General features: G+C 52.3%; 4 protein-coding genes across 13 annotated transcripts in view; 2 read left to right on the top strand and 2 right to left on the bottom strand.

The window, feature by feature from the left end:
* Positions 1-14,393, top strand: part of NFAT5 (nuclear factor of activated T cells 5) — a 58,216-nt gene extending 43,823 nt beyond the window's left edge. For 7 of the 8 annotated variants that reach the window (XM_040571710.1, XM_040571707.1, XM_040571714.1 and 4 more), the window contains 4 exons: positions 1,976-2,124; positions 2,643-5,076; positions 6,089-6,335; positions 7,201-14,393. In XM_040571710.1, the coding sequence (XP_040427644.1) occupies positions 1,976-2,124; positions 2,643-5,076; positions 6,089-6,327 (2,822 nt within the window). In that variant the 3' untranslated portion in view covers positions 6,328-6,335; positions 7,201-14,393. The remainder of the gene's footprint in view (positions 1-1,975; positions 2,125-2,642; positions 5,077-6,088; positions 6,336-7,200) is intronic. The other variant, XM_040571708.1, reaches the window with a different exon arrangement.
* Positions 14,394-16,437: 2,044 nt separating this feature from the next.
* Positions 16,438-18,893, bottom strand: NQO1 (NAD(P)H quinone dehydrogenase 1). The gene is made up of 6 exons (XM_040571701.1): positions 18,405-18,893; positions 17,777-17,941; positions 17,571-17,701; positions 17,314-17,427; positions 17,108-17,209; positions 16,438-17,031 (listed from the first exon to the last, which is right to left on the bottom strand). Exons 1-6 carry the CDS (start codon positions 18,628-18,630, stop codon positions 16,726-16,728), a joined length of 1,044 nt encoding a protein of 347 aa, XP_040427635.1. The 5' UTR covers positions 18,631-18,893; the 3' UTR covers positions 16,438-16,725.
* A 589-nt stretch (positions 18,894-19,482) lies between these two features.
* Positions 19,483-22,296, bottom strand: NOB1 (NIN1 (RPN12) binding protein 1 homolog). Of its 2 annotated transcripts, none has more exons than XM_040571687.1 (9): positions 22,150-22,296; positions 21,910-22,042; positions 21,683-21,816; positions 21,526-21,597; positions 21,261-21,398; positions 20,916-21,140; positions 20,567-20,664; positions 20,283-20,427; positions 19,483-20,053 (listed from the first exon to the last, which is right to left on the bottom strand). In XM_040571687.1, the coding sequence occupies exons 1-9, from the start codon at positions 22,210-22,212 to the stop codon at positions 19,784-19,786; spliced, it is 1,278 nt and encodes a 425-aa protein (XP_040427621.1). In that variant the 5' UTR covers positions 22,213-22,296; the 3' UTR covers positions 19,483-19,783. The 2 variants fall into 2 exon arrangements, with proteins under 2 accessions (XP_040427621.1, XP_040427620.1); XM_040571686.1 differs by having other exon boundaries at positions 21,910-22,087; positions 22,126-22,253.
* A 40-nt stretch (positions 22,297-22,336) lies between these two features.
* Positions 22,337-24,860, top strand: part of WWP2 (WW domain containing E3 ubiquitin protein ligase 2) — a 36,002-nt gene continuing 33,478 nt past the window's right edge. The window contains exons 1-2 of one of the 2 annotated variants that reach the window (XM_040571672.1): positions 22,337-22,435; positions 24,266-24,350. In XM_040571672.1, the coding sequence (XP_040427606.1) occupies positions 24,281-24,350 (70 nt within the window). In that variant the 5' untranslated portion in view covers positions 22,337-22,435; positions 24,266-24,280. The remainder of the gene's footprint in view (positions 22,436-24,265; positions 24,351-24,860) is intronic. The other variant, XM_040571673.1, reaches the window with a different exon arrangement.

Raw genomic sequence — 24,860 nt, 5'->3', positions numbered from 1 at the left:
CCTGCAGAGAATATTCAGGGAGAAATTTGCAAAAACATGTAGGGTATTGAAGCAAGCTGATAAAAGTACTGGTAAAACTTCTTAGTAGCAAGATTAAAAAGATAAGGATAATAATAACTGATGTATCAGGGCAAGCCTGACATGTATCTAATCTACTGTGGAGGCTTAGCCAAGGCAAGATACCAACTGCTTCAGGAGAACATCTGCTCTTCATAAGAACAGTGTGCTGTTCGTATTGGTTCGCGTCCTTGTATTTAATTTGTGGTAGAAACTTAATTTTCTTGTGTGGATTTTCTGCTAGCTAGCTTTTTGGTTGACTCATTCCTGTTCCTATTCTACTTCAGGTTGAATGTGAACCTGAGGTCAGGCAATTTTGTCTGCATTATGTACTTTGTCTCTGCATACGTCCCAGGTTATCCTTCACCACTCTTCTGACATGATAAAGAGCAGGTGGGATCCACTGGGATGCTGCTTTTTTCCTGTTTTTTTTTTTTTCCACTGTGAGCGATATCATAGAATTCATAATTAAAGTGTCATCATTTAGTGCAGCCCTGGACAAATAGAATAAACTGTTGTTGCCAAGGTCCTGTACAGGACCTTTTTATTTCATTCTTTCATTCCTTTTTCATTCTTAATCTTGTTTCTTTTTCTCATCCTTCCAACCGGGTGTGTCACTGTGAACCAACACACCATTGCTAGCAACTAATCTGTGTAGCATCAGGATTTTTTAATTATTTATATGTAAATTTTTATCGTTTCTGTTTAACATGACAGGATTAAGCATGTAAAAGAGAAAAAAATGTCAATTGTGACTATGGTATAGAAAAATACTGACGTCTGTGTATGACTGGCTGTCCAGAAGTTGGCGTAGGTGAGAGTTTTTCCACTCAAATTGCGTTCCCTGCCAGAAGTACAGCCCAGCACGTCACGTCACGTGGCCTCTATTTTGGGGCTGTTCCAAATATGTGAGTTAACAGGAGGGAAAGAGTTTATTTGGCTCTTTGTGTACTGACGACTGTTGGCATACTGATGGCTGAGAATTTATTACCGAAGACAGAAAATAACATTTCAGGAGAGAATGTTGGTTGTACGTAGAATAAGCACACAAGGACTGTGACCAAGGACAGAGCATACTGTTGATACAAATTTGCAGAAATTTTACTGCCATGTTATTGTAAGATTTAAATCTGTTTAAGGCATGGAGATTTCTTGCTGTATGTTGAAGAGAATTCTTTAATTTACTTAAAAACCACAGGTCTATATGTATTTTTATAGGTTTTCCCATTGGTTTGTTTTAAGCTCAAACAATTTCAGCAGTATTTTAAATCAAGAAAGCTAATTTTACTTACAGCAAAGATCTCAGATATTTTATGTAATGTTTTTTTTACCTGGATCAGGAAAAATCAAAACTAAAGAGATCCAATTCATTTCAAGAAGAGGCACCTTTCTACTTCAAAAAGAAAAAAATACAGGCACTGTAAAGGCAAAACAACAGCTTGCTCTTGATAGAGAGCTGGCACGCAGATATATCAAGTTTTCACTTGGCTAGTCCTTTAACAGAATAAAAATACTGTCTGAATGCGTTGAGTGTTCTGTTCAGGCACTTGTCTGAAAACAGACATTTAAAAAAATAGAGTAGTTGTACAGCTAAAGTGAAGTAAAATAAATTTGTAATTTGTGGAAAGATGTATTAATCATTTGTTTGCACTTCCAGGCAGTCGGTGGATGATTGTCCTGGCCCAAAAAGATAAAGAGTTAAATAAAAACGTTGATATTACTGTAAATCTCTAGGATTACGTGAAGTATCCAAATGGTTGCAGTGATCTCTTTGCATGTTAGCATCTTACGAGAGAATGCGAGCTCTTATGGCGGGGCTCAAAAGTTAAATGGGAAGCAGGCCACCACTAGAAAACCGTGTTTTGTATGGTGGCTGTTAACATTTCATTTCCCTTCTTTTCTTTGTTTGTGACTGCAGCAGTGAATGCCACCGCTTGTAACCCGGAGAACGTAAATATTCTTCCTAGTGCCTTGATAACTCCACTTATACCAAGCAGTATGATTAAGAATGAAGATGTGGCTCCAATGGAAGTAAGCGCAGAAAAAAGATCTCCCCCTGTCTTCAAGGTAAGTTTGATTGTGATCTGAAGATACTGGTTTTAATAGTATTAATCTCATCAGCCCGTGTCCTGATGGTGCAGAGTGGAGAAGAGGAACGCATGGGAAATGTCACATCCAAGATCAGTCTGGCCAAAACACATGATCACAGAGCATGATTAAAGTAATGGACAATTTCCTTTGAAAGTAACTTATCTTGTCCCTGCATGCCAGCAGTGATTGATTAGTGAGTGATGCTATGAAGAATGTTCTTTTTGTCCTGTGACACAGAACAAGTAAATTACTGTGACGATTTTTTAAATAATTTCTCGGTATTGCTTTCATCAAATTGTGCTATGACTTGTCCTTGAAGTAGCATTTCCGTTGTTTTCCCAGTCATTTGCTTGCTCCTCTGGTTATGTATGGAAAGATGCACAGCCATCAAATCTTCCATCTGGTCTTTCCTGAACATCACGGACTGGTGGAAATCTGATAAGCATAACCTGAATAGGCATGTGAATGGCTTAATGTATTGCTGCTCTTTTCAGGCTTCGAAGGTGGTCGGACCAACTCAACAAACATTGGAAAGCAGCATGTCTGGCATACCAACTTCTGCTTCCCATTTACCTTCTGAAAGTGAAAAGCAGCAACAAATACAGCCGAAGGTGTATAATCCAGAGACTCTAACTACAATCCAAACACAGGACATTTCCCAGCCTGGTAGCTTTTCAGCAGTCTCTACTCCAGCTCAGCTGCAGAACAGTGACACATTATTGCAGCAAGCTGCACAGTTCCAAACGAGAGATTCCCAAACCAGAGAAGTTTTGCAATCAGATGGCACGGTAGTCACTTTGTCACAATTAACTGATGGATCACAGACACAACAGTCTACACTATCAGAACCAGCACAGGCATTACAGCAACAGATTTCATCAAGTATTTTCTCATCAGCAAGCGGTGTGAGTCAGTTACAGAACACAATACAGCAACTGCAAGCTGGAAATTTTCCAACTAACACTGCCACAGGCAGCAGTAGAAATGTTGACTTGGTGCAGCAGGTACTGGAAGCTCAACAGCAGTTATCTTCTGTTTTATTTTCTGGGTCAGAGAGCAGTGAGGATGTTCAAGATCAGCTAAACGCAGATATCTTTCAGCAAGTTAGTCAGATACAAAATAGTGTAAATCCTGGGATATTTTCCTCATCAGAGACGGCTGTCCATTCCAGACCGGAGAACCTTTTGCCTGGAAGAGGTGAAAATGTTCATTCACAGCCTGAAAATGCGTTGTCCAATCAGCAGCAGCAGCAACAGCAGCAGCAGCAGGCAATGGAGACTTCCGCAGCAATGGTGATAGGAATCCAACAAAACATTTGCCAGGCTGCCACGCAGATGCAGTCTGATTTGTTCTCTTCAACAACTTCAGGGAACGGAGCCCTCCAACAGTCACCTGTTTACCAGCAGGCTTCACATATAATGAGTGGGTTGTCGACAAGCGAAGACATGCAAATGCAGTGTGAATTATTCTCTTCATCTCCTGGTGTTTCTGGAAGTGAGACTACTCCGACTGCTCAGCAGCAGGTCTCTAACAATGGGCCTAATATGTTTCAGGCATCAAGTTCTGCAGATGGAGAGGAAGCTTCAGGACAGAGTAAACAGATGCAAAATCCTGTATTTCAGACCATGGTTCAAATGCAGCACAGTGGAGAAAATCAACCTCAAGTTAATCTCTTTTCATCTACAAAAAACATGATGTCTGTTCAGGCAAGTGGAGCACAACAACAAGGGGGTGGTCTGTTCCAGCAGGGCGGAGAAATCATGTCTATTCAGTCAGCAAACTTTATGCAGCAGTCTGCACACTCACAAGCTCAGCTTTTTCATTCTCAGAATCCTATTGGTGATACTCAGAATATACCACAGGAAACACAAGGCTCCATTTTTCACAGTCCAAATTCCATTGTCCACAACCAGACCAGTACTAATTCCTCTGACCAACTGCAGCCTCCAATGTTCCACTCACAGAGCACCATGGGCGTATTACAGAGCTCTTCAGTTCCTCAAGACCAGCAGTCTGCCAACATGTTCCTTTCCCAGAGTTCAATAAGCAACCCACCATCTCAAGAAGAACAGATGTCGTTCTTTACAAGCCCGAATTCCATTTCTCCTCTTCAGGCAGCAACAAACACTGAGCAACCAACTTCCTTCCAACAGCAGACACAGATAGCTCATATCCAGAGTTCTATGCTTCCCCAAGAACAGCCGCAGACTCAGCCTGCTCAGCAAGGTTTGTTTCAGCCTCAAGTGTCAATGGGCTCCATCCAATCCAGTTCAATTCCCCAGAACCAACAAGGAGCTATCTTCCAGCCTCAGCATTCAATAGTTGCTATTCAGAGTAGTCCTCCATCTCAAGAGCAGCCGCAGCAGCAGCAGCAGAACATGATGTTCAGTAATCAAAGTGCAATGAGTACAATTGCTTCTCAAAAACAAAACATGATTTTCAACCCGAACCAAAACCCAGTTACTAATCAGGAGCAACAAGGCCAATCCATTTTTCATCCACAGACGAACATGGCACCGATGAACCAGGAGCAGCAGCCCATGCAATTCCAGAGTCAAACTACAGTGTCTTCTCTACAGAATCCTGGATCCAACCAGGCCGAAGCACAGCAGCCAGCCATCTTCCATAACTCACCCCAAATTCAGTTGGTCCAAGGGTCACCAAGTTCTCAAGAGCAACAGGTCACCCTCTTCATCTCTTCAGCTTCCATGTCTGCCTTGCAGAACAGTATGAGCCAGCAAGAGCTACAGCAGACTCCAATGTTCTCTTCCCAAAACAGCATGGCAGGAATGCAAGGAACTGCTTCTCCTCCACAGCAGCAAGCTTCTTTATTTCACAACACAGCAGGAGGTGCTATCAACCAGCTGCAGAATTCTCCTGCTTCATCTCAGCAAACTTCAGGAATATTCCTGTTTGGCATTCAGAACAGTAAGTGGTAGATGCCTAATTCAGAGCTTAGAGTTTAGAAGAGCTACTAATTGGAGTCCACAAGATAATGATTGTTCAATTCTATATTTACTTTTCAAAAACTCCTGAGATAAGTAATGTAGCAGTACAATTGAGGGTGTATGTATTCATGTTGCTCTTAGCAATGTGAGAGAACTCTTAGCTTAAATACTTGTTGGTTTCTTACACTTAGAATTAGTATGCAACAGAAACAACCTAGAATTTTATGTATATCTATATAGAAATATAGATATAAAATATAATATTAACAGTAGATATACAAATAAAATATATATACACCTGCAAAAAAAAAAAAAAAAAGAAATAGAGTATTTTCTCTTAAGACAGCTCCACAAATCTTTTTCTTACTGTATTTGGTTTTCAAAATTTCTGCAATTACTTTTTCCACACGTTGTTGAAGAAAAGGAAAGATTTTTGAGGCTGCATAGTTCAGAAAACTCTCTGTTGAAGCGTATTTGAAACTCCCTTAACTTTATAAGTCTGCATTTTTCTATATCTCATCTCTGAATTCAGCCTTTATTGTAAGTTCTTTGGGATACAGATCGCTTCATCTGTCTGTAGAGGGCTGTGCGTCCCTGACCTGAAAAATACATGGCTGTAATTTATAAAGACAAAGTGTGGGCATACCCAATATTTCTCTGTGCTGCACATCTTGTTTTTCTTCTAGCTATATATTGCTTCTCTCTCTCTCTCTCTCTCTCTCTCTCTCGATATATATATATATATATATATATATATATATATACAGGTATTAATAGGTATAATACAGAGTCCATAAGACAATGTGTATACCTTGAGCTTGTGCTTGTACTTTGAGGGAGTGGCAAGCAAAAGCGATCATGTGAACAAAACTGCCTGTAACTTTCTACAGAATTTATAGTCAATATGAATATGTATAAAGAATTTGGCTGATTTACTACATGCATTAATCTAATTTAAATGGTCCTTTTGTTCTTCACTTTCTACTTAACAGACTGTGGCCAGCTGCTACCTTCTGGACCAGCTGCACTGCCAGATGAGTTGATGGCTATAAGTCAGCCAGGTCAGCCACAGGGCGAGGGACAAGCAGCAGTGCCAACGCTTCTCTCCCAGCAGCTACCTGAGACTTCTCCTCTACCTTCAGCTATGGCACCCAATCAGAATATTGAGAAAATAGATGATCTGCTTGTGTCATTGCAAAACCAGGGGAACAACATGGCTGGCTCGTTTTAGTTAGGCAAGTAAGTAATGTGTTTGGGTTTACAGGTTCTTTCCTGCCACGCACAGTTTGTTCAGCAAGTTTTCCCCATGACTGTATCGCCATGCTTTAGGAGGTCAGCTAAAATATCAGTAATGCTGAATTAAGAACATACTATCAGTGGTTAGAATGAAGAGTGATTTAAAACAGTCAAAGGTCAGAATTTCTGTGAAACAGTTGGCTGAGACAGGTTTATTGTTTGATTGCTGTGTGTTTTGTCATCTGCTATTACAGTCCAGTTCTTTATTAGGAAGGAGCGAGTGAATCTCTGACAGCTTGGCAGATAAAAGCATTATAAAATATGGTTGTAGGTAAAAACTTAAGGCTTATTGGGTAACACACTTCAAATCTGTGCTATTCTGAAGTTGCTGTCTGGGTTACAATAATGTAATGTGAAAACAAGTTTCTGTAGAATATGGTGGGTATCGTGTGTCCCGTGGTGAGTGTTAAAAATGAGCTGACAGGATTCGCTCTTTCGAGGAAACATTCTGCTCTTGGAAGATGCCTTTTTCAGAGGGGTGAAAGAGGCTTTGACTACAAATGAGTACTGAGAATAGTAGGACTCTGGAATCTAGTATTGTCCGCAGTATGTAACTTGGCTTTAGAAAAGCGGGTTGACACCCCAAACCTCCCAGAAGCTTCACTGAAGTGAAAGTGTTTTGAGTGAAGTTATGAACTCGAGTGGAAGGAAAGCAATCCTGCTGTTTGAATGAGTGCTGCATTCTGATATTACTCATAGTTTCATGTCTGCTTGTGAAGGACACTTTCAAGGTGAAGTAACTACTTAGGAGTAAGAGGATGACTTTTGTTAATTGTCTAACTATTTTTGCTTGCCTTTTTCCCCGCAGAAGTTCAGTGAAGAAAGAGGTGAGGACTTCATAGATCCTTTCAGACCTTGTGACTCTGGATTAGGCAGCGTGGAACCGATTGCTCCTGTCAAAAAGTGGCCCTCTTCTCTAAAGAGCACATATGTGGCCAGTTGCAGTGTCTAGCACCTAAGGCTGTGATTGTAGTATTTGAGATTCAAGATTCATAGTGCCAATAATGCTGAAAAGCTATGCTTTGTTTTACTCGGGCATGGGATTGTACTGTTACCTGACTCCTAATGCCCACTAAGAGTGGGATGCTCTTTGAATTTGAAGCATATCTGGTCAGTTATTATTGTTGTTAGAAGGTAATACATGTTACCATGTTTACTTTTTTCCTCCTCTTCCTTCTTCACATCCCCTCTTTTGATTAGAAAAGCTAGTGAAGCAGAAATGTCAAATACCCGTGACACGAGCCATGACTCATAGCTATCAGTAAGTGAAGGGATTGCATGTTTTACAGTTAAGTGGGAGAGCTAATACTGTGATTTATTAATTGCAGTAGGTGGCAATGAAAATATTGATACTTATAATAAACAAGCAGAGAATTGCTTGCTACTGTAGATAGCCGGACAGAGGTGGGTGCTTCCCATCTGAGAATGTGATTAACGGTTTTCTGTGTCTCTTACATGTACCTGTACATAGAGAAAGGGTTTGGTGGCTCTAACAAAATGAAGAAATGAAGGGGAACTTTTAATTAAATTATACTCTAAAAATCTTATCCTCTTAAATACTTTCCACTTGAAAGGAACATTCTGCCTGGCTAAGGAAGCAGCTCCTTTTGTGTCTCGTGCTCTGACCGTATGGGTCAGATCTCGTTAAAGCTGCATTATCCATTTTCAAACCAGTCTTCTCCCTTTTGTTCTTCCCATGTTTTTCCTTCTCTCTTCCTCAGTTTCACATTGTGTTTTCTAAAAATGTTAGATATCTACTGGCTTTAAAGATCAGAAGCAGCTTTTAGGAATCCATGGCACCTACTCTTGTGGTATTAAATTGCTTAGTCAGTAGAAGCTCTGAGAAATAAGGATTAAGGAAAGAGGAAACAATTTTTCCACTTCCCTCCAAATGCAAGAAACCCCCTTAACCAGTCATTTTCCAGCTGTTGCTGTTGTAAATCTCCAGTTTGACTTTACTCCAAGTAGGGGGCAAATTAAATCATTTTTACGCTTTCTTGAAAATTTCACGTCATCCTGAGCTGTTGCGTTTTTGGAGCACATTGAGCTCATTGCAAACTCGAAGTGTTTTTTTTCCTACTGACAGTCCCCCAAGTATAGCTTCTAGATTGTCATGTTTCAATGGAAAAAAACGACTTGTTACAGAATGTAAAGACAACCCACTCCAAACCATGCAGTTGTGTTGTGAGGCATGTGAATTTCTTGGGTGCTCCAACTGTCCAGAAGGTTTTGTGATATCTCACTACAGCCTCGTCCCGATACTTGTTCCTTCTCCTTCTGCACGTAGAAAGCTGTTAGCGCAGCTAGAGCCGAACAGCTGTCATGTATGGCTATTATGCCTCGGTATAGTGTAGCTGGTATCATGTCATTTTTCATTTTTGTTATTTTAAATAACAAAGAGTAGTCTGTAAATGGTTTTTAAGTAACTCTAGTCTGTTTACTGTGTTTTTTCCCTGACTCGTGTGCTTAGTTGAGCCGTGTAGAGTTTTTGTTTGTTTTAATGTTGTTTCCTGTGTGTCAGTCTGTCATAACTTTCTTTTCTCTTTCTGTCTCTCTCTTTCTCTCTCTCATTGAGAGGCATTGAATTACGTTTTCAGTAGTAAGGCTTCTTGCCGATATGAAGGGAACTTTTCAGAAAGAGACCTGCTCTGGGTCATTTAATTTTGAATACAGTTTTCAATCGTTCAAGTTTTGGATGGTTTATATCTAATGTGTGTTTCATTTTTTTGGAAAGCTATATTTTGTATTTAGGAAATGGTATACTATTTTGCTATTTGTACTGAGTGAGTACATTGGCATAAATATAAAAATTTATATATATACATATATATAAAATATTCTTTTTGCCACACATTTTTGTGGTAAATTTGTGAGTTTGTCTGATGTTCTACCACAACGTGGCGTCTGATAACAGTGGGGGTGGGGTGGGGTTTGTTATGTCTATTGAGTATTTAAGTACTTTTTGCAACATAAATAACTTGTTCATCTCTCGCCATTCCATCAGGCAATTTATTGTTCCAACTGGCTATGAGAAGCTTCACTGTGTGTTTTGGTGTGTCTGTCACTCAGCAATACAATCTAGTAAGGAAACCTGTAGGCATTTAGGCATATATAGGATAATGGGATTTCATTCAGAATGAGCCATTCAGCTTTTATCCACTATCATTGTCTATTTAATATTTTATTATTAGTGCCTCTATGTTTTAACTTTTAATTTATGATTACGCTAAAATGTTTAAAGTTTTAATCATGAGAAAAAGAATTCCCTGCTTCTTACTGTCCAGAGCTGCTTTATAACCCCAAACCATACTTTTTCTTCCTGTGATTTTTATTTTTTTTTCCTACTAAGAGAAAATACTAACAAAATCCTGTTATGGTTCATGATATGAAAACGGCAATCTTGCAGAATTGACTAAATGCTATATGAGGATGCGTAGAAGACTGCTAATTGTGGACCGAAACAACTTGCAGATGGTTGGGGAAGTCAGTAGCCAGTTTCCCAAAAACGAACTGGTGACTTTCGCAGGATTGCAGTCCCAGGACAAACTGTCAGGTGTCATCTGGGGCCTTCATACACAGAAGTAATAGGAATGATAAATTCACTCGTATGCTGCTTTAGTTTGTTCTATTGTTTTGAAGGGGTGTATCCTTATGTTGAAGTGCTGTTGGTCAGTGCCAAGTCACCAGGGACCAATTCTTCATTTAATAAGATGGGTGTCCAAAAGAGAACTTTATACCAAGACTGCTACAGCTCCAGGGGAAGGGTATGTTTGAATTGCGTGTGTATTTTAGGCTGCTTATTAAAAAAAAAGAAAAAAAGAAAAAGAAAAAAAAAGGGCTGTGCTATCATATTTTTCACTTCTGGATAACATTTCTTTTCTTGTGTTTAAATTTATCTTGTTCCATTTTAGGTCAATGTTTAAATGTACAACACTTTGAACATGTGATTTGGTTACAAAAAGTATTTGTCTTATGAATGAAAAGATTGCTCAGTGGTTGATTAGTGCTTGAACTGCTGCTTGCAAACAGCTGTTAGGAGGGATAAAGAGAGAGGTTTGATAACCCAATAAAGAACTTAAGGACAGCTTGCAGGATTTCATGGCAGAAAGACATGAGAACAGTGTGAGCCACATCTGTATTTTATCAGTCCTGAACATTTACTTTTGTGATTAACCAGTTGATATTGATAATTGGAGCTTATTCTGCATTTTTAATCCCTTTGTTTACTCCCCTGCATGTTCACACTGGTGTGCCTGTTAGGCTGTGAGCAGATGGAGTGCTTGCCTGCAGAGCTGAGAGAGTGGTGTTCAAGTCTAATCCATTCTTGTTGAGAAAGTGAGGAGATACTGAGACTTTTGGTCTATAAATTCTAATCTCCTGACATAATTATAAAGGAGAACCTGCTATCATATCCACAAAGCAGCAGTTAAGTATGAAAGATATTACTAGATGGAAAATGAAAAGCTAGAGCTGCATTGCTCGGATGGGTTTTCTGCGTGTTGTCTTCTCTGCTGCTTGAGCTCCCTCTTAAGAGTTGTTCTCTGACCCTCCACGTTAAACGTGGGCTGCGCTCTCCAGCTGCGTGTGCCTCTGAAGCACCAACGATCCGCTCTCTGCACAGCGTCTGCGGTACGTGACGGTTTGTGGAACAATGATTTCTTGGCACAGATTAAAATCTGTGGAGACCTCTCTGCTAACCACCAGTTGTGACTTCTCATCTGCTTGTGCGTTGTTAAGAATAATAAAAAATACTCGTATGAAGTAGTGAAGTATTCAGTGAAGTAGTCACTGCACCAAGCCTGCCCGAATTTAAGAAGCGTTTGGACTGTGCACTTGGTCACATGGTCTAAAATTTTGGGTAGACCTGTGTGGTGCCAGGAGTTGGACTCGATGATCCTTATGGGTCCCTTCCAACTCGGGATATTCTATGATTTTATGATTCTATGAATAATGTAATACACAAAATTCTTAGCTAAATGTCTCCTCTGGCAGGAAGTTACTGGTGCTTTGTTGCTTAATTAGCAAGTCCATGTTTTGTTATTAATTGCCTCTTCACTCCATATTCTTTCAGCACTTACTCAAGCCAAATGCTTTGCTATTTAACATAAAAATAGTTGAAGGAACAATTTCAGCCTTACAGTTTCAAAGTAGATGTTTAATCATCGACCATTCTAATTATCTTTTAATTATTGGCAGGGTGATTACTTTCAATTTAGTTTTATGATGGAATAAAACATCAACAGTTAAACATTTGTAAATTCGGCTTTTTTTTAAAACTGGAAATACTAAGGACCTGGGCAGCTGTATTAATGGGCATTCCCCTCATTTAGGTAAGGGGATCAAGACTGAAAATCTTGTGAGTTTTGATTTAGGATCTAGTTTTTGAAAAGAAGACTTGCCTGAACAGATTTTCCACTCCTATTATCTCTGCAGAGTCTTCGGAAAGAATACCAAACAAGTGAGAAGCTTGCATTCATCTTAAAACGTAATTTAAATCAGAAAGGTTTTTGTTGGGCTGGAGCTGCACATAGCTGCTGCCAAGCGTCTGTGTGCGTGCAGGCATGCGCATGCACCTTCACAAGGAGTTGGTAGAGGCTTTTACTGACAATTTTGGAATGTCACGCATCTGTATGACAATAGTCGGGTTACTTTTTCAGAGTAGTTACAGGAGAGGAGTATAAAGGATTGTGGACATTTCTCTGAGCGTTAGAAACGAGCGAGGAGAAGGAATTGCTTTGCATGCTCTGAACTGGAGGTTGGAAGTGAGAAGAGAACTTGATCGCCGGTGACTGTGATCGATGCCAGTTAGGAACGGCAGCAGTCACCTGCGGGTACACCCAGGTGCATCCGTCCGTCTGTGCACTTGCAGGCTGAGTGTCGAGCGCAGAGGATCCCTGTTTGAAATGTGATAAACTTGAGCATGGGGCTGTGAGGAGAGGCTTACACAGGAGAGGCTTTTCCTTTCATCTGTATAGGTATGTAAATATGCAATGCCTGTATATTCTAGGATTGTACATATGTATATAGAGGAATCATATCTATTATAAATAGTGGTAGACATATGCGTAGAATATTATTAATATTTACATTTTTATAAACCTGAAATAATGTTAATTTTCCTTCGTATGAGTTCATCTACCGAGGTTTTTGTAGTAGCTCATTAATAGTTGTATAAATGCCTTCAAGTACTGGATGTGAGTTGCTTCAGAAACTTGCCCTGCTTTTGAACTTCACTAATGTCCGTGGGGTTAAAGTGACTTCAAAACAGCTGTACACTTTTGTATTTTTATATATTTTTATTAATAGTTGCAAACATGATGTAACCAAGCAGTAGAACTGACAGCTTTGGTTAGGGGTCTGCCCACTGGCTGGGCTCAGCAGCAGCACTCGCTTTCTGCATCCATGTGCTCCTCTGCCAGCTTTCCCCAAGTGACTTGGCAAACGTCGGTGTGGAGGGCAGTTCCCTTTCTGAGTCTCCTAGCAGCCAGTACAGACGCAGAGTAGTGGTGTTTGTGGTGCTCAGTAGGAGCTGAACTGACACGAGCAGTTCTTTCCCGGTGGGGGTTATTAATCATTCTTGCGTAGCAAAGGATGCCGGCTGCTGCTCAGCTGGGTTGCATTTGAATCAGGATGAGGAAACGTAATCTGTAGGTCATTCCTCTTCTGTTCTGATTCTTGCGTGTAAGGGGAAGCATCTTTCATTTTGGTTTTGCTTTGTATTGAAGTAGCTGATGGCTAAAGCACTCTCTCCTTGAAACCGTGTGAAAGCTCCCTCCCTGGTTTCTAGCCGTGAGGAACGCTGCCCCAACTTGTTCCGAGTTCTTATAGATTGTGTGAGCGATGAAACTCTAAGGAAATCCGGAATGTAAAATCAAGAGCATGCATTAGTCCACCATGATTCTTGCCAAACCAGATGTATTCCACAGCAATTTGGCGTTAGGTTGATCGATAGACACCGTTGTCTCGTTACAGGCGTTTTCAAAGCATCTCTGCCAAACCGAAAGCAAATGTATTCTTTTTTAGCCTGATCTCCACCGCTTCTGGAGATGATCTTCTCTAGTTCTTGCTATTACAGTTTATGAAATTGCTTCTTACGCTCAGGTGTACTGGGACGAGGGTGAGGAATGTGAGGATTTCCTTGCTTGCCATGGGATTCTCACCGAAATTCTCCTTGCAAGTGCTCAGTTCAGACTCCAAAATTCCCACACCCATCCACAGCCCGCTGTAAAATACTCTAATTACGTGCAATTTTTTTGTATTCAGATTAGCAAAGGGTCCTATGTTCAGATAATGTAAATTGTTTAAACTTCTTTTTAGTCCATGGAGCTGCCCCTTGGTAAGTTGGGTGAAGGCCTGGCCTGAGCATCCCCTGCCCAGACAGGTCCCCGTGCACGAGCGCGCGGCGGCTCTGCAGGCTGGGAGAGCACAGCTCTCCCTGTTCAAAAGAGAGTGGCACTTCTAGGGATGGGAGGACTGGGAACCAGTTCCAGTGTCCTGCTTAAAAGACCGCAGTGTTCCCGAAGCTTTTTAATTCCAAATGCTATTTGAAATGAGGCCATTTCAAATTTTTACATACATGCTTGTTGCTAATGAGTAAGCTCCAAAAAAGTTGAGAGCTTTCTACCTCTGTTAATGCCTGCATCTTTCTTGAGTGGCTTACCTGCCTTTCTGCCATGTTTTTCTGGAGTGCACTGATCAACTGCTGAGCTGCCTTTTCCATTGTCCTGCAATGTGAAAGTAGCACCAGATATTCCTTCGTGCATTTCTGTGTATATGGCTTTCGTAGATGGGATTTCAAAGCACTGATACCCAGTGTTTTCAGTTTGTTCTATGAGGGGATATTTCATTTGCATCTATGTTTTTAGCTATCCTGTGATAACTTGTTAAATATTAAAAAAAATATTTTGCTTCTATTGGGACATTTGTATACTCGCAACTATATTTCTGTAAACAGCTGCAGTCAAGAATAAAACAACGAAAGTTTTCATTTTGCAGTGTAAAGTCTTGTTGTGTTTTTTTGGTTTGTTTAGCTTTTTTTCCCAAGGGCATCTTCCCTCTGCCAAGAGAAAGTGGCCATTGAGTGCGGAATAAATCCCTCTGGTTACCCTGGCTGCCAGCTCAGGAAGCACTGGGAAGACAAGAGCACGTGTGGATTTGGGGCTTTGGTGTATCCTGCTCGAGCTGTTGCATAAGGAAAGGCACCGTGGCATGCACACGCTTTGGAAAAAAAAAAAACACAAACCAACTTGCAGTGTTTCTTCTTGACTTCGCCTTAAGTCCACAGTCACGTACGTGGCTTACTACCCACGCCACAGCTTTGTAACTTCAAAGCATTCGAGGTTATTTTCATGGTCGGCCTGAGGTGGGATCCCCTCTGAGGGGCCGATGGGGATGTGCTCAGCCCTCCCACAGCTCCGGCGGGGGCTCTCCAGGGGCGGCTGGGGATGCTGCCTCTGGCAGAAGAGAAGAGTTTGTGCCCAGGCCTCAGTTCCCGTGTGTCTCGGCACAATCCCCCTGGAGCTGCATCGTAGCTGTGGTCATGCCGACGTGCCTGAGGTGACCCGGGGAGGCCGAGGCCCAGCTGCGACCCCCAGTGCCTCCCTGCGGGGTTGGCAGCGGCTTCACCCTGTGCACGTTCGGCTCAGCTCGTTGGGCTGGGTCGGCTGCTGGCAGCAATGCCAAATCCTAGAAAACCTGCCTTGTAGTTTTGCTGGATGAAAATAAACCTAATAGAAATATAGTGAATTAATTTCAGAGAAAATATGCCTCGGTAAATGTGGTTACATTCTTTGGGACAAGGTTGAAAAAGATACTCTGTGGGAAAGGCAGTGCCAGGTGTGTTAGTTCCTTCTCAGTATTTTCAGTGATGAGCAAAGCCGGAGAAGTAAAATTTGGCAGAAGTCTGGGCTTGTGCGGGGAGCAGTCTGGACACGCAGCACCATCAAGAAAAGTCGTTCAAGGGCAAACAGGCGTTGAGTTGGAGCAAGGAGCGCGTGCGCCCCAAGAGCACAAGCACCTAAAAACCAACCGGAGAGGTCTTGTTTGTCTTTTTGCTTGGTAAAACAGGCTTTCTGCACTTACTGGACAGCAACATTACAACAGGGGTAAGAAAACACATTGAACTTACCCCGAGAGCTGGACAGAATGCATTTTTGTGACAGACACGCTCAAGCAGCTCGCTCTGTGGAGCTTTGAGCACCGCTGAGCTGTGTGCTGGCAGCCCTGGGCAGGAGGGAATAACGAGCCTGGCTCGTGCATGTTGGTGTGGAAGGAAGGGGTTTGGTGATTTCTGTGGTTTACTCTTTGGATTACTATTTTGTAATGGTGCATCCAGGTCTTTAGCTTCTGCCCTGGACCTGCCGCCGTACTTGGCTGGCTCTGTCCCCGGCTGGGACCTGTGGGACCTGCGCCCTCTCAGCTCCCCGAGCCCAGCTCTGGAGCCTCAGCAATGTCCCACGTGTGCTGCGTGTGCCCTGCCCTCTGCGTTCCTTCTATGTTGTGCCGGGTTCGCTGCCCACGCCAAGGATCCCTCCCCATTCCCCCTGCTGTGACGTGCGCTCATGGGTCCCGGCACCGCTGCGAACACCGCGCAGTTCAGAGCAGCCGCCGGGCTGCTCCCCGTTCCCTCCACCTCTGCAGGAATCGCTGCGGGCCGGGGAGGCCGTCAGACCCCTCGCCTTTAATTAACCTGGTGTGCCCGTGCGATTCCTCGCAACGCAGCCATTTAATCAGTGCAGTGCCCAGGCCAGGGGAGGGGGCGCGCAGGCGTGCCCCCCCTGTATGGCATGTGTGAGGTGCCAGGACCTGCTTCCCCGGGAAGGACGGGAAGGGGAAATTAGGGCTGATTTTAGTCTCCAATTTCTCAATGGCCCTGGATGGGGCCCTGCCACGCTCTGTCTGCAGCCGGGCTGCTCAGTGCTGCCGTGGGGCCCACGGTCTGGGGGGCTTCTGCCCACGTCTGGGGTAGGCACGGGGCAGCCCCAGCTCGATCGAGTCCCTGGGGTAGCCTGGGGAAGGGGCTCAGGCACGGCACCAACACCACTGCTGATTTCCGGACTGCGGTTTATTGGTCATGTTCACATGGACGGTGTCGACCAAGGGCCATGCCGCAGCCCCCAGCACCCTGAGACCTCACTTTTGAGTAAACTCGTGCAGGAAAATGACAGGAAAGAGACAGTAGAAAAAGAGAGAGAAAGATGAAGGGCTGGGGCACCATCTTCATGCCCCCCTGGCCCTGGCAGTGCAGTGGATGTGGGGCCAGGCCTCGTCCTCGCCACGCAGGGCTGGGCGCACGGCAGCAATGGGCCCAGCAGTACCCCGAGGCCTCTGGCACCTACTCTGGGGCCTTGAGCTGCTCGTCGGGGGGAAAGGCCTTGCCCAGGTGCTGCCCCACCGTCAGCCCCTGCGGCTGCCCCTCCTGCTGCGCCAGCACCTCCTGCTTCAGCACGAAGCCGCCCGCCATGCTCAGCTCGAAGCAGCTGTTGGGGATGAAGCCGAGGGGCTTCTCCTCCCAGATGGCAGCCAGGCGCCTCCGCCAGGCGCTCAGCATCTGCGCCCGTGCCTCGGGGGTCACGTACCGCACGCTGTAGCAGATCTGAGGTGCCAGCACCTGGAAGCCGCAGAACTGCAGCATGCCCCGCTGCCGCCGGGAAGGGGGAGATGTCAGTGCGGCCCCCTCGGCTCCACTCCGTCCCCAGCCCCAGCCCCAGCCCCACCTGCATGGGCCAGAGGAATACGTTCATGTCGCCGTTGATGCCCCTGGGGGTGTACATGGACTCCAACCCGCTGGTGGTGAACGACAGCACGGCCTTCTTCTTCTGGAAACGGCAGGCGTGAAGGCAGGGGGTGCAGGACCCCACGGCAGGGAGCAAGGCCAGCATCTGGCACCCCCCCCCCCCCGGCCCCCCGCCCAGCCACCTACCTGGAAGCGCCCCTGCTCGTAGATGGTGGCCATGGAGTAGGCGAAGCCTTGGATGATGACGCGGTCGAACCAGCCCTTGAGGATGGCCGGCATCCCTAACCACTGCAATGGGAACTGGGAGAGCAGGCGGCGCTGAGGCTGGCAGCTAGCACTGCCGCCTCCCCCAGCCCCCAAGAGAGACCCCCCCCCCCGATCCACTTCCCCAAACCAGCCGAGAGCCCATCCAACGAAGAGAGAATTTCTCCCTGCTCCCGTGCCTGGAAGATGATCAGATCAGCCGCCTCGATCTTCTTCTGCTCGGCGACGATGTCGCTGCTGAGGCGTCCCTCCTTCCACGCCAGTCCCATCTCCGTCTCGTAGACAAAGTGCTCGGGGTCCTTGGGCGGCCCTGTGGGGAGCCGGGGGGGGTTGGGGGGAGCCGGTGGGGGCACGGGGCTGGCAGGGGCGATGGCTGCGGTCGTACCGGTGATGTCGCGACGCGAGAGCACAGGGTTGAACCCCATGGCGTAGAGGTCAGAGATGGTGACGTCCCAGCCCTTGTCCCGCAGCGTGCTGGCAGCCGCCTCCGCCATGGCGTGGTTGAAGGACGTCTTCTCCAGGTGCGCCAGCACGATCAGTGCCCTGCGTCCTGCGGGGAGGGGCAGCTCAGCACCCCTAGCAGCAGGGACCACAGACCCCCCAGGGATGTACCCGGGGGCACCCACGATGTCCTGCAGGCACCCTTGGGTGCCCCATGGACACTGCAAGGAGCCCCCACACGGATGGTCCCGGCCCCCAGAGGCCTGGGGCTGCCCCACCAGCCCCACCGCTGCCCCCAGGCACGTTGCAGTGGTAGGGCACAGCAAGCAGGCTGTGCCGTGCCGTGCCATGACAGAGGTTGCAGCTCCAAGGCCATGAGGGCAGCAGCCGGTAGCACAGTTAATTAATCCTTGCTCCCAATTAACGCCGCCAGCCAGGCTGCAGGGAAGGGGAAACGCCCCGGGGCTGGGAGCACCACAGCCCCGGTGCCGCTCGTCAACTGTGGGTGAGGCTGAGCCGTCTCCTGCGGCCCTGGGCAGGATCCGGCCGTGCCGGTGCTGGTGCTGACCTACCTGCCATGGCCAGGGCTGCTCGGCTGCCGGGAGCGGGGCTGGAGCACTGCTGGATGCCGGACTGGACTTCGCTTGGGGCAGGGCTGGACGAGTCCCCGGGAGGCTGGGTGAGCAGCCAGCGCGTGCAGTGCCGTGACTCAGCACCACTGCCCGAGGGGCGAGTCCAGCCTCGTGTTCCTGCCGTGCCCAGTGCCCGGGGGCATTGTGCTCCGTCTGGAGCGGCCATGCCTCCCCCTCCGTGCCGCCTTCACTCCCACCAAGCTGCCAGCCCCCTCGTTACTGCCCCTTGTTTAGTGTCCCAGTGCTGGGGGCCAGGGCCAGTCTCCTGGTTTTGGGGTTAATAGGGTTAATTTTATTCACAGCGGCTGGTACGGTGCCATGCTTTGGATTTAGGACAAAAACAATGCTGATTACATAACCCAGCGAGGGCTTTTCAGCTTCTCACACTGCCCTGCCAGCCAGGAGCGCACAAGGAGCTGGGAGGAGACAGCCAGGACCGCTGACCCCAGCTGCTGGAAGGACACCCCAGCCCGTTGCCTTATTATTTTCCTTCTTTGTCCTATTAAGCTGTCTTTATGTCAATCCATGATTTTAACCCCCGCCCCCCCCGATTCTCTCCCCCATCCCACTGGTGGGAGAACAGCTGCGTGGTGCTGAGCTGCTGATGGGTTAAACAACGCTGCCAGCAGCCTGGGGATGCCCCAGGGCCCTGCCCCTTGTCCTGGAACGGGAGGGACCCTGCCCGTGGCCGCAGCGGCCCCTGCTGAAGCCCAAGACCCGCCCGTGGCACACGGGGCCACCACAGCCGTGTGCGCAGGGAGACCCCTGGACACGCGTGGCCACGTCCTGGTGGCCGTCGGAGCAGGCGTGGGGGGCACACGGGGCAGACGCGGCTGCAGCGTGCGTGCAGATGGGTGCTCAGCCCCTGCAAGGGCTGGGCTGGGCGTGTTGTTTGCATATAAAATCTCGTTTTCAGGGAGGGCCCTGAGCACAAACAACCCCTGGGCACTGCCAGTGCCTCCCACCCCAACAACCCTGCCCCCCTTCCGCTGGAAACAAGACTGAGCCACGACGCTCTAGCTTTGTGTGTTTATTCTCAGCCCTGCAGGTTACCGGGGAGTCCAGGGAGAGCAAAAACCTCAGCACAACCCCTGCCCTCCACGAGCGCCGGGGCTGCAGGCACTGCGGGTCAAAGCCTCACCAAAGCAGAGACTTGTCACCCGTCGCTCTGCCCCTCAGGCACGCAGAGAAGCTCAGAAGGAAAGGCCGGGCACCGGTGCTGCAGGCGGGTCGCCCTCCCGGTGCCACCAGGCGCCGCGCAGTGCCCTGGCGGACGGCCCTTCCCTCACAGCACCCTGCGGAGGGCCCTGTCCCGCCCTTTACCTCCTCTTCACAAACTTCTTTGTCACGGCGTTGGGGTTCAGGCGCCTCCTGCCCGCACCCAGGGCCGCGTCGCGGATGTGCAGGTTGGCGGCGCGGCTGTAGATGTCGTTCTCTGCGAAGGGAGAGACCCCCGCGACGTAGTCAGGGTCGAAGACGTTGGTCTTCTGCCTGGCCTTGCGGGACAGCCGCTGCTGCGGGAAGGGCTGGTCTTCCACCAGGTGGGGGTTGTTCGCGTGCTTCCCTCCTTGCGGCGCCGGCAACGGGTACTGCCAAGAGAAGGGAGGCTGGTAAGGTCGCTTCAGGAGCGGCTCTGGCTCAGAGGGACTTCGGTACGACGGCTGCCTTCTGGAGAAGGGCTTAGCAAATGAAACCCCAAAGCCCTTGGGTTGAGTGGAACAGCTGGAGGACGATCACGGCTTTGTTTCGACCCTCTCTGCGGTCAAAAGTTCTCTCCATCCCACCGGCCGCAGGCTGCCCAGCTCAGCCTGTACTCACCCTGAGCCCTCGGGGGTTCAGCACCTTGGGGTTGCGGGAGAAGTGCACGTGGAGGCTGCCGTCATCGCTGACGCTCACCGCAACCTTCTTCAGGGTCTTGTTACCGCAGTGAGGACAAAAAACCTTGGTCATGTCGGAGGTTGTCCTGTGAGACACAGGGACAGAGGGCATTTACTGCTCTCGGGGCTGCAGGAGCCGGGCTCAGCAGGAGCAGGAGCAGTCGCCCAGACCCAGGGAACGCTGCACACCCCGTGCCTTGGCGGCGCGACATGCACGGCACTCACTTGAAGCAGCCGTGGCAGCGCAAGATGTGGCTCCTGGCCCGGCGGATCAGCATGCCGTTCACTGCCAGCACGTGGAGGCCCATCTGCAGCAGCACGTTCTGCAGCGAGGGAGGAGAAAGGGGGATGCCGTCAGGGGGGGCCCCGGAAGCTCCAGCCTGCGCCTGCCTGTCCAGGCAGCCAGAAAGGCTGAAGGAAGCGACCCTGATGGGCTTTGCAAAGGCCTCTGCTGTGGAGAAAACCGACGGCTTTTAACGTTAAAGCAGGCGCCACGGAGCTGCTCTTTGTACAGCACCCACACGGGACTGGCCGAGCTGGAGGCTGGAGCCGGTCCACGTCCGGCAGCACCCACCTGCATGGCGAAGTCGGTGGTGACGCAGCCGACCTGGATGTCAGCGGGCGCAGTGTTGCAGTGCCCCAGGTCCTGCTGGACCTGCTTGAGGTTGCTGGGCGTTATCCAACCTTCGTCATCGCTCTCATCCTCATCCTCCTCCTCCTCTTCCTTGGCGCTGTCCCCATCCTCTGGGCTCCGGTGCTCCTCGGTGGTCTCTGGGCTAATGGAGACGGCGTGGGCTTCCTGGGGAGGAGACGGACGGTCAGGCACGGCACACACAGCGCTCCCACGCAGAGGAGCTGGGACGAGTCAGCCAGGACCCAGGGCAGCAAGCGCAGCGAGGAGCGGGACGCTGCAGCTCACCAGCAGCTCCTGCAGCTCATCCTCGATGCTGGGCAGAGGCGTCCTCCAGTAGAGGAAGGAGCTGAACTCGTTGCTCTCGGGGGGCTCCTGGCTCCTCTCGGGGCTGGGCTGCCGCTGGCCTTTCCCCGGGCGCTTGTGCTGCGGGGGGGCAGGGCGCGCGGGGGTGCCTCGGCCCCAGGCTCCGCGGGGCTGCGTCCCCGTCCCTGGGGGCGCCCCGTCCCCGTCCGAAGCCCGTCCCCACCCGCGCCCCGTCCCCGTGCCTTACCTTGCCGGGCAGGTGGAAGCCGGCGAGGTGCAGGGGGGCCTCGGGGTGCCGCGGGCTGGAGCTGAGCCGCACCTGGGGGGCAGCGCCCGGGCTCAGCGAGCACCCAGACCCCCCCCCCCGCACCCCCCGCGTCCCGGTGCCGGTGCCGGTGCCCTACCTTGTCCGGGGGCCGCAGGCGGAGGCAGCCGGGCCCGAGGGTGTCGGCCTGCAGCTGGCAGGTGAGCGCCAGCACCTGCACGTCGGCGGCCGACAGGCTCGGGAAGTCGCCGGTCCGCTTGGCGAAGTCGGTCACTGGGGGGGGGGGGGAGCGGGGAGGGGGGGGGGGGGCTCAGCCGCGGGAGGGCCCGGCCCGGCCCCGCGCCCCCGGTCCCCCCCCGCTCTCACCGAGCCGCACGAAGTCGAGCCGCGGGCGGCGCAGGCGGAGCTCGTAGGGCAGCGCGGCCAGGCGGCGGCGGGTCGGCCTGTCGCGGATCTCGGCCAGCACCTCGGGCACGGTGTACACGCTCAGCGCCACCTCCTGCGGGGCGGCGCCGTCACGCGGGGCCCGGGCCCCCCGGTCCCCCTCGGTCCCCCTCGGTCCCCCCCGGTCCCCCCCGGTGCCCCCGGTGCCCGCCCCGCCCCCACCTGCAGCGCGGCCCCGCACACGAAGGCCCCGGTGTCGGCCACGACGTGCGCCACGCGCGCCATCTCCGCGCGCCCCGTGGCCCTCGCCGCCACCCGTAGCGCGGCCGCCGCGCGGCACGCCGGGAGATGTAGTTTCCTGCCGCGGAGTGCTCTGGGAGATGTAGTCCCCCTCGCCGCACCGCCCGCCCGCGCGCGGGGCACGCCGGGAGCGTGACGCGGTCAGGTGACGGGCAGGGTCACATGACGGCGGGCGCTGGAGCCGGAAGCGGGAGCGCAGCGGTGGCCGGTAACGGGGGGGGGCAAGAGCGGACTGGGCCCCGTGGGGGCGGGGCGGGGCGGGCAGGGCAGGGCTCGGCTCGGCTCCGCCGCACCGGCAGCGGCGAGGCTCAGCGGGGCGGCCCGGGGCTGCCCGGTCCCGCCGAGCCCCGTTACCGGCGGGGGGCGGCCCGGGCCCTGAGAGGAGCCCGGCGGCAGGGCGGCGGCACCGGGCCCGAGCCGCGGCCCGGGGGGCTCCTCCCGGCCGTGCCGCGGTCCTCGGGGAGGTGCCGGCGGTGAACCTGGGGGGCCCCCGAGCCGCGGGGCTGGCCCCGGCCGCGGTGGGTGCGGGGGGGGGCCGGGGGGGGCGGGGCCGCTTCCAGCCCCGGTGCGGTGCCGGGGGCGGGGATGGGCTCGGGGCTAAACACGCGGCGCGGTGCCCCCGTCCCGACCCCCGGCCGGGCCCGCACCGGGGGCTGCGGGGGCGGCTCCGCTGCGTGTCCCGGGGCAGCCCCGGGGCTGCGGGGCTTGGAAGCTCCCGTGCGGCGGGGGCGGCCGGGGGCGAACCGGGGGCGGCTCCTCCGGCGGGGCCCGGGCGGGCCGGGGCTGCCCCGGGACGGGCCCCGGGGGGTCGGAGCCGTGCGCGGAGCTGCGGGGGCGCAGCAGGGAATTTCCCGGACGCGGGGCCCCGGGGAGAAGCGCGAAGCTCCCCGTGCGCCGCCTCGGGGCGCGGCCGCGGGAGGGGGTGGCTGGGGCGGGCGCGCGGCCCGGCCGCTGCCCGGGGGCCTCGTTAACGGCGCTAAGGGAGGGAGCGGCGGTGCGGAGCTGCGAAGTCAGCAGCCGGCGCCCCGAGGGGCGAGCCGCGGGCCGCAGAGGTCGGCGGTGCCGGTGCGGCTGCGTCCGGGCGCTGGGAAGGCTGCGGAGGCCCCGGGTCACGGCGGGGCGGGGGGGGGGGGTCGAAGGGCGGCCGGGCCGGCCCCGAGCCGGAGCGCGGGGACGGTGCGAGGCCGCGGCTGCCGGTGCTGGGGCCGGGCCCGGCGCCTCGTGCCGCTGCGTGCCCCGTCCCGTGGCCTCGCGCCGCTCCCTCGCGCTTCGGCGGAGGCGCCCGGCCCCGCGTGCGCCTCTCGGCCCCGTGCCCTCCCAGCCCCGGCGCGGGCGGCTGCGGAGCGAGGCCGGGCAGAGGGGGCCGGGGAAGCGCCCCGGCCGCGGAGGCGGCGCCGCGGTGCCCGAGAGCAAGGAGGTGGCGAGGGGGGCCCTGGGCTCCGTCCCGCCCCGCGTTCAGAGGCTGCCGTTCCCTCCCCGCTCGGCTGCGGCTCTGCGATGTTCTCGGGGAGCGCGGGACCGATTTTTCTGAGGCGTTCGGCTGCCCGGCGCGGACCCGGGCCGTCCTCGAGGGAGACGCCGCTGCCCCGTGCCCTGAGCCGCCCTCGCTCGCAGCGCTGCTGCCGCGTCCCTCCCGAGGGACCCGTGGCGCCGCGGCCACGCGGGCCGCTCCAGGCAGGCGGCCCTGCTCAGCGGCGCGTGGCAGGGCGCGAGGCAGCGTCTTCCGAGCGCTCTGAGCCTGCTCCGTCCCCGTGGCTGTGCTCGGCGGCAGCTTTTTGGGGCGCGGTGAGGCGGAGATGCCCGAATGCGGTGCCTGAAGGCCGCTCCCTTCGGGCCAGGGAGGGGGTTAGCTCGTAGGGTGAGCGTGGTTGAAGCCAGGCAGGAGCAGGGGGGGCCCCGCGTTTGCCAGGCGAGCGCCCGTGCGTTAACCCCACGCCGTGAGGCTCCCTGGCAGGGGCGCGGGACAGGTTCGGGCCCTGGCGCGGCCCCGTCCGCGTGGCGGGAGCGGCGCTGAGGCCCCGTGTCCCTCTGCTTCCAGCCCGGGGGTGATGACATGGCCTCTGCCGGCTCCAGCAGGGCCAGGGCAGGGCCGCCCTGCGAGAAGTCCCAGCTCTCCGTGAAAGGTGGGTCCTGCCGCGGGGCCGGGAGCCGGGGGGCTGGGCCCATCCGGGAGGGAGACCCCCGGGGGAGGCTGCGTGAGCCTGGTGGGGAAGCGCCGAGGTGCCGGGGCCTGCCCAGGGCTCTGCTCCCCGCTGGGACGTGGCTCCGCCAGGGCCCTGTCGGTGCTCCCGTGGCCGCGAGGTGGCTCCAGACGCCGGGAGCTGGGTCCCCGCGCTGGGCACGGTCCCTCGGAGCTGGGCACGGCCGTCCCTGGGTGCCTGCCTCCCTCCCCTCTTCCCCGTACAGCCCCTCTCCGTGGTGTGCCCGCAGAGCCCGGGCTCCCCTCGCCCCCGGGCTCCCCTCGCCCCCGGGCTCCCCTCGCCCCCGGGCTCCCCTCGCCCCCGGGCTCCCCTCGCCCCCGGGCTCCCCTCGCCCAGCTCCTGGGGCTGGGAGCAGCCAGGCAGGGACGGTGGCCTTGGGGCTGAGGAGTGGGTGAAGCGTGGGGCTGGGGGAGGGCAGCGACCAGAGCGGGC

The sequence above is a fragment of the Cygnus olor genome, chromosome 12, assembly GCF_009769625.2.
Source record: "Cygnus olor isolate bCygOlo1 chromosome 12, bCygOlo1.pri.v2, whole genome shotgun sequence".
In the NCBI taxonomy this organism is placed as follows: Eukaryota; Metazoa; Chordata; class Aves; order Anseriformes; family Anatidae; genus Cygnus; species Cygnus olor.
This window is presented reverse-complemented; position numbering and strand designations above follow the sequence as displayed.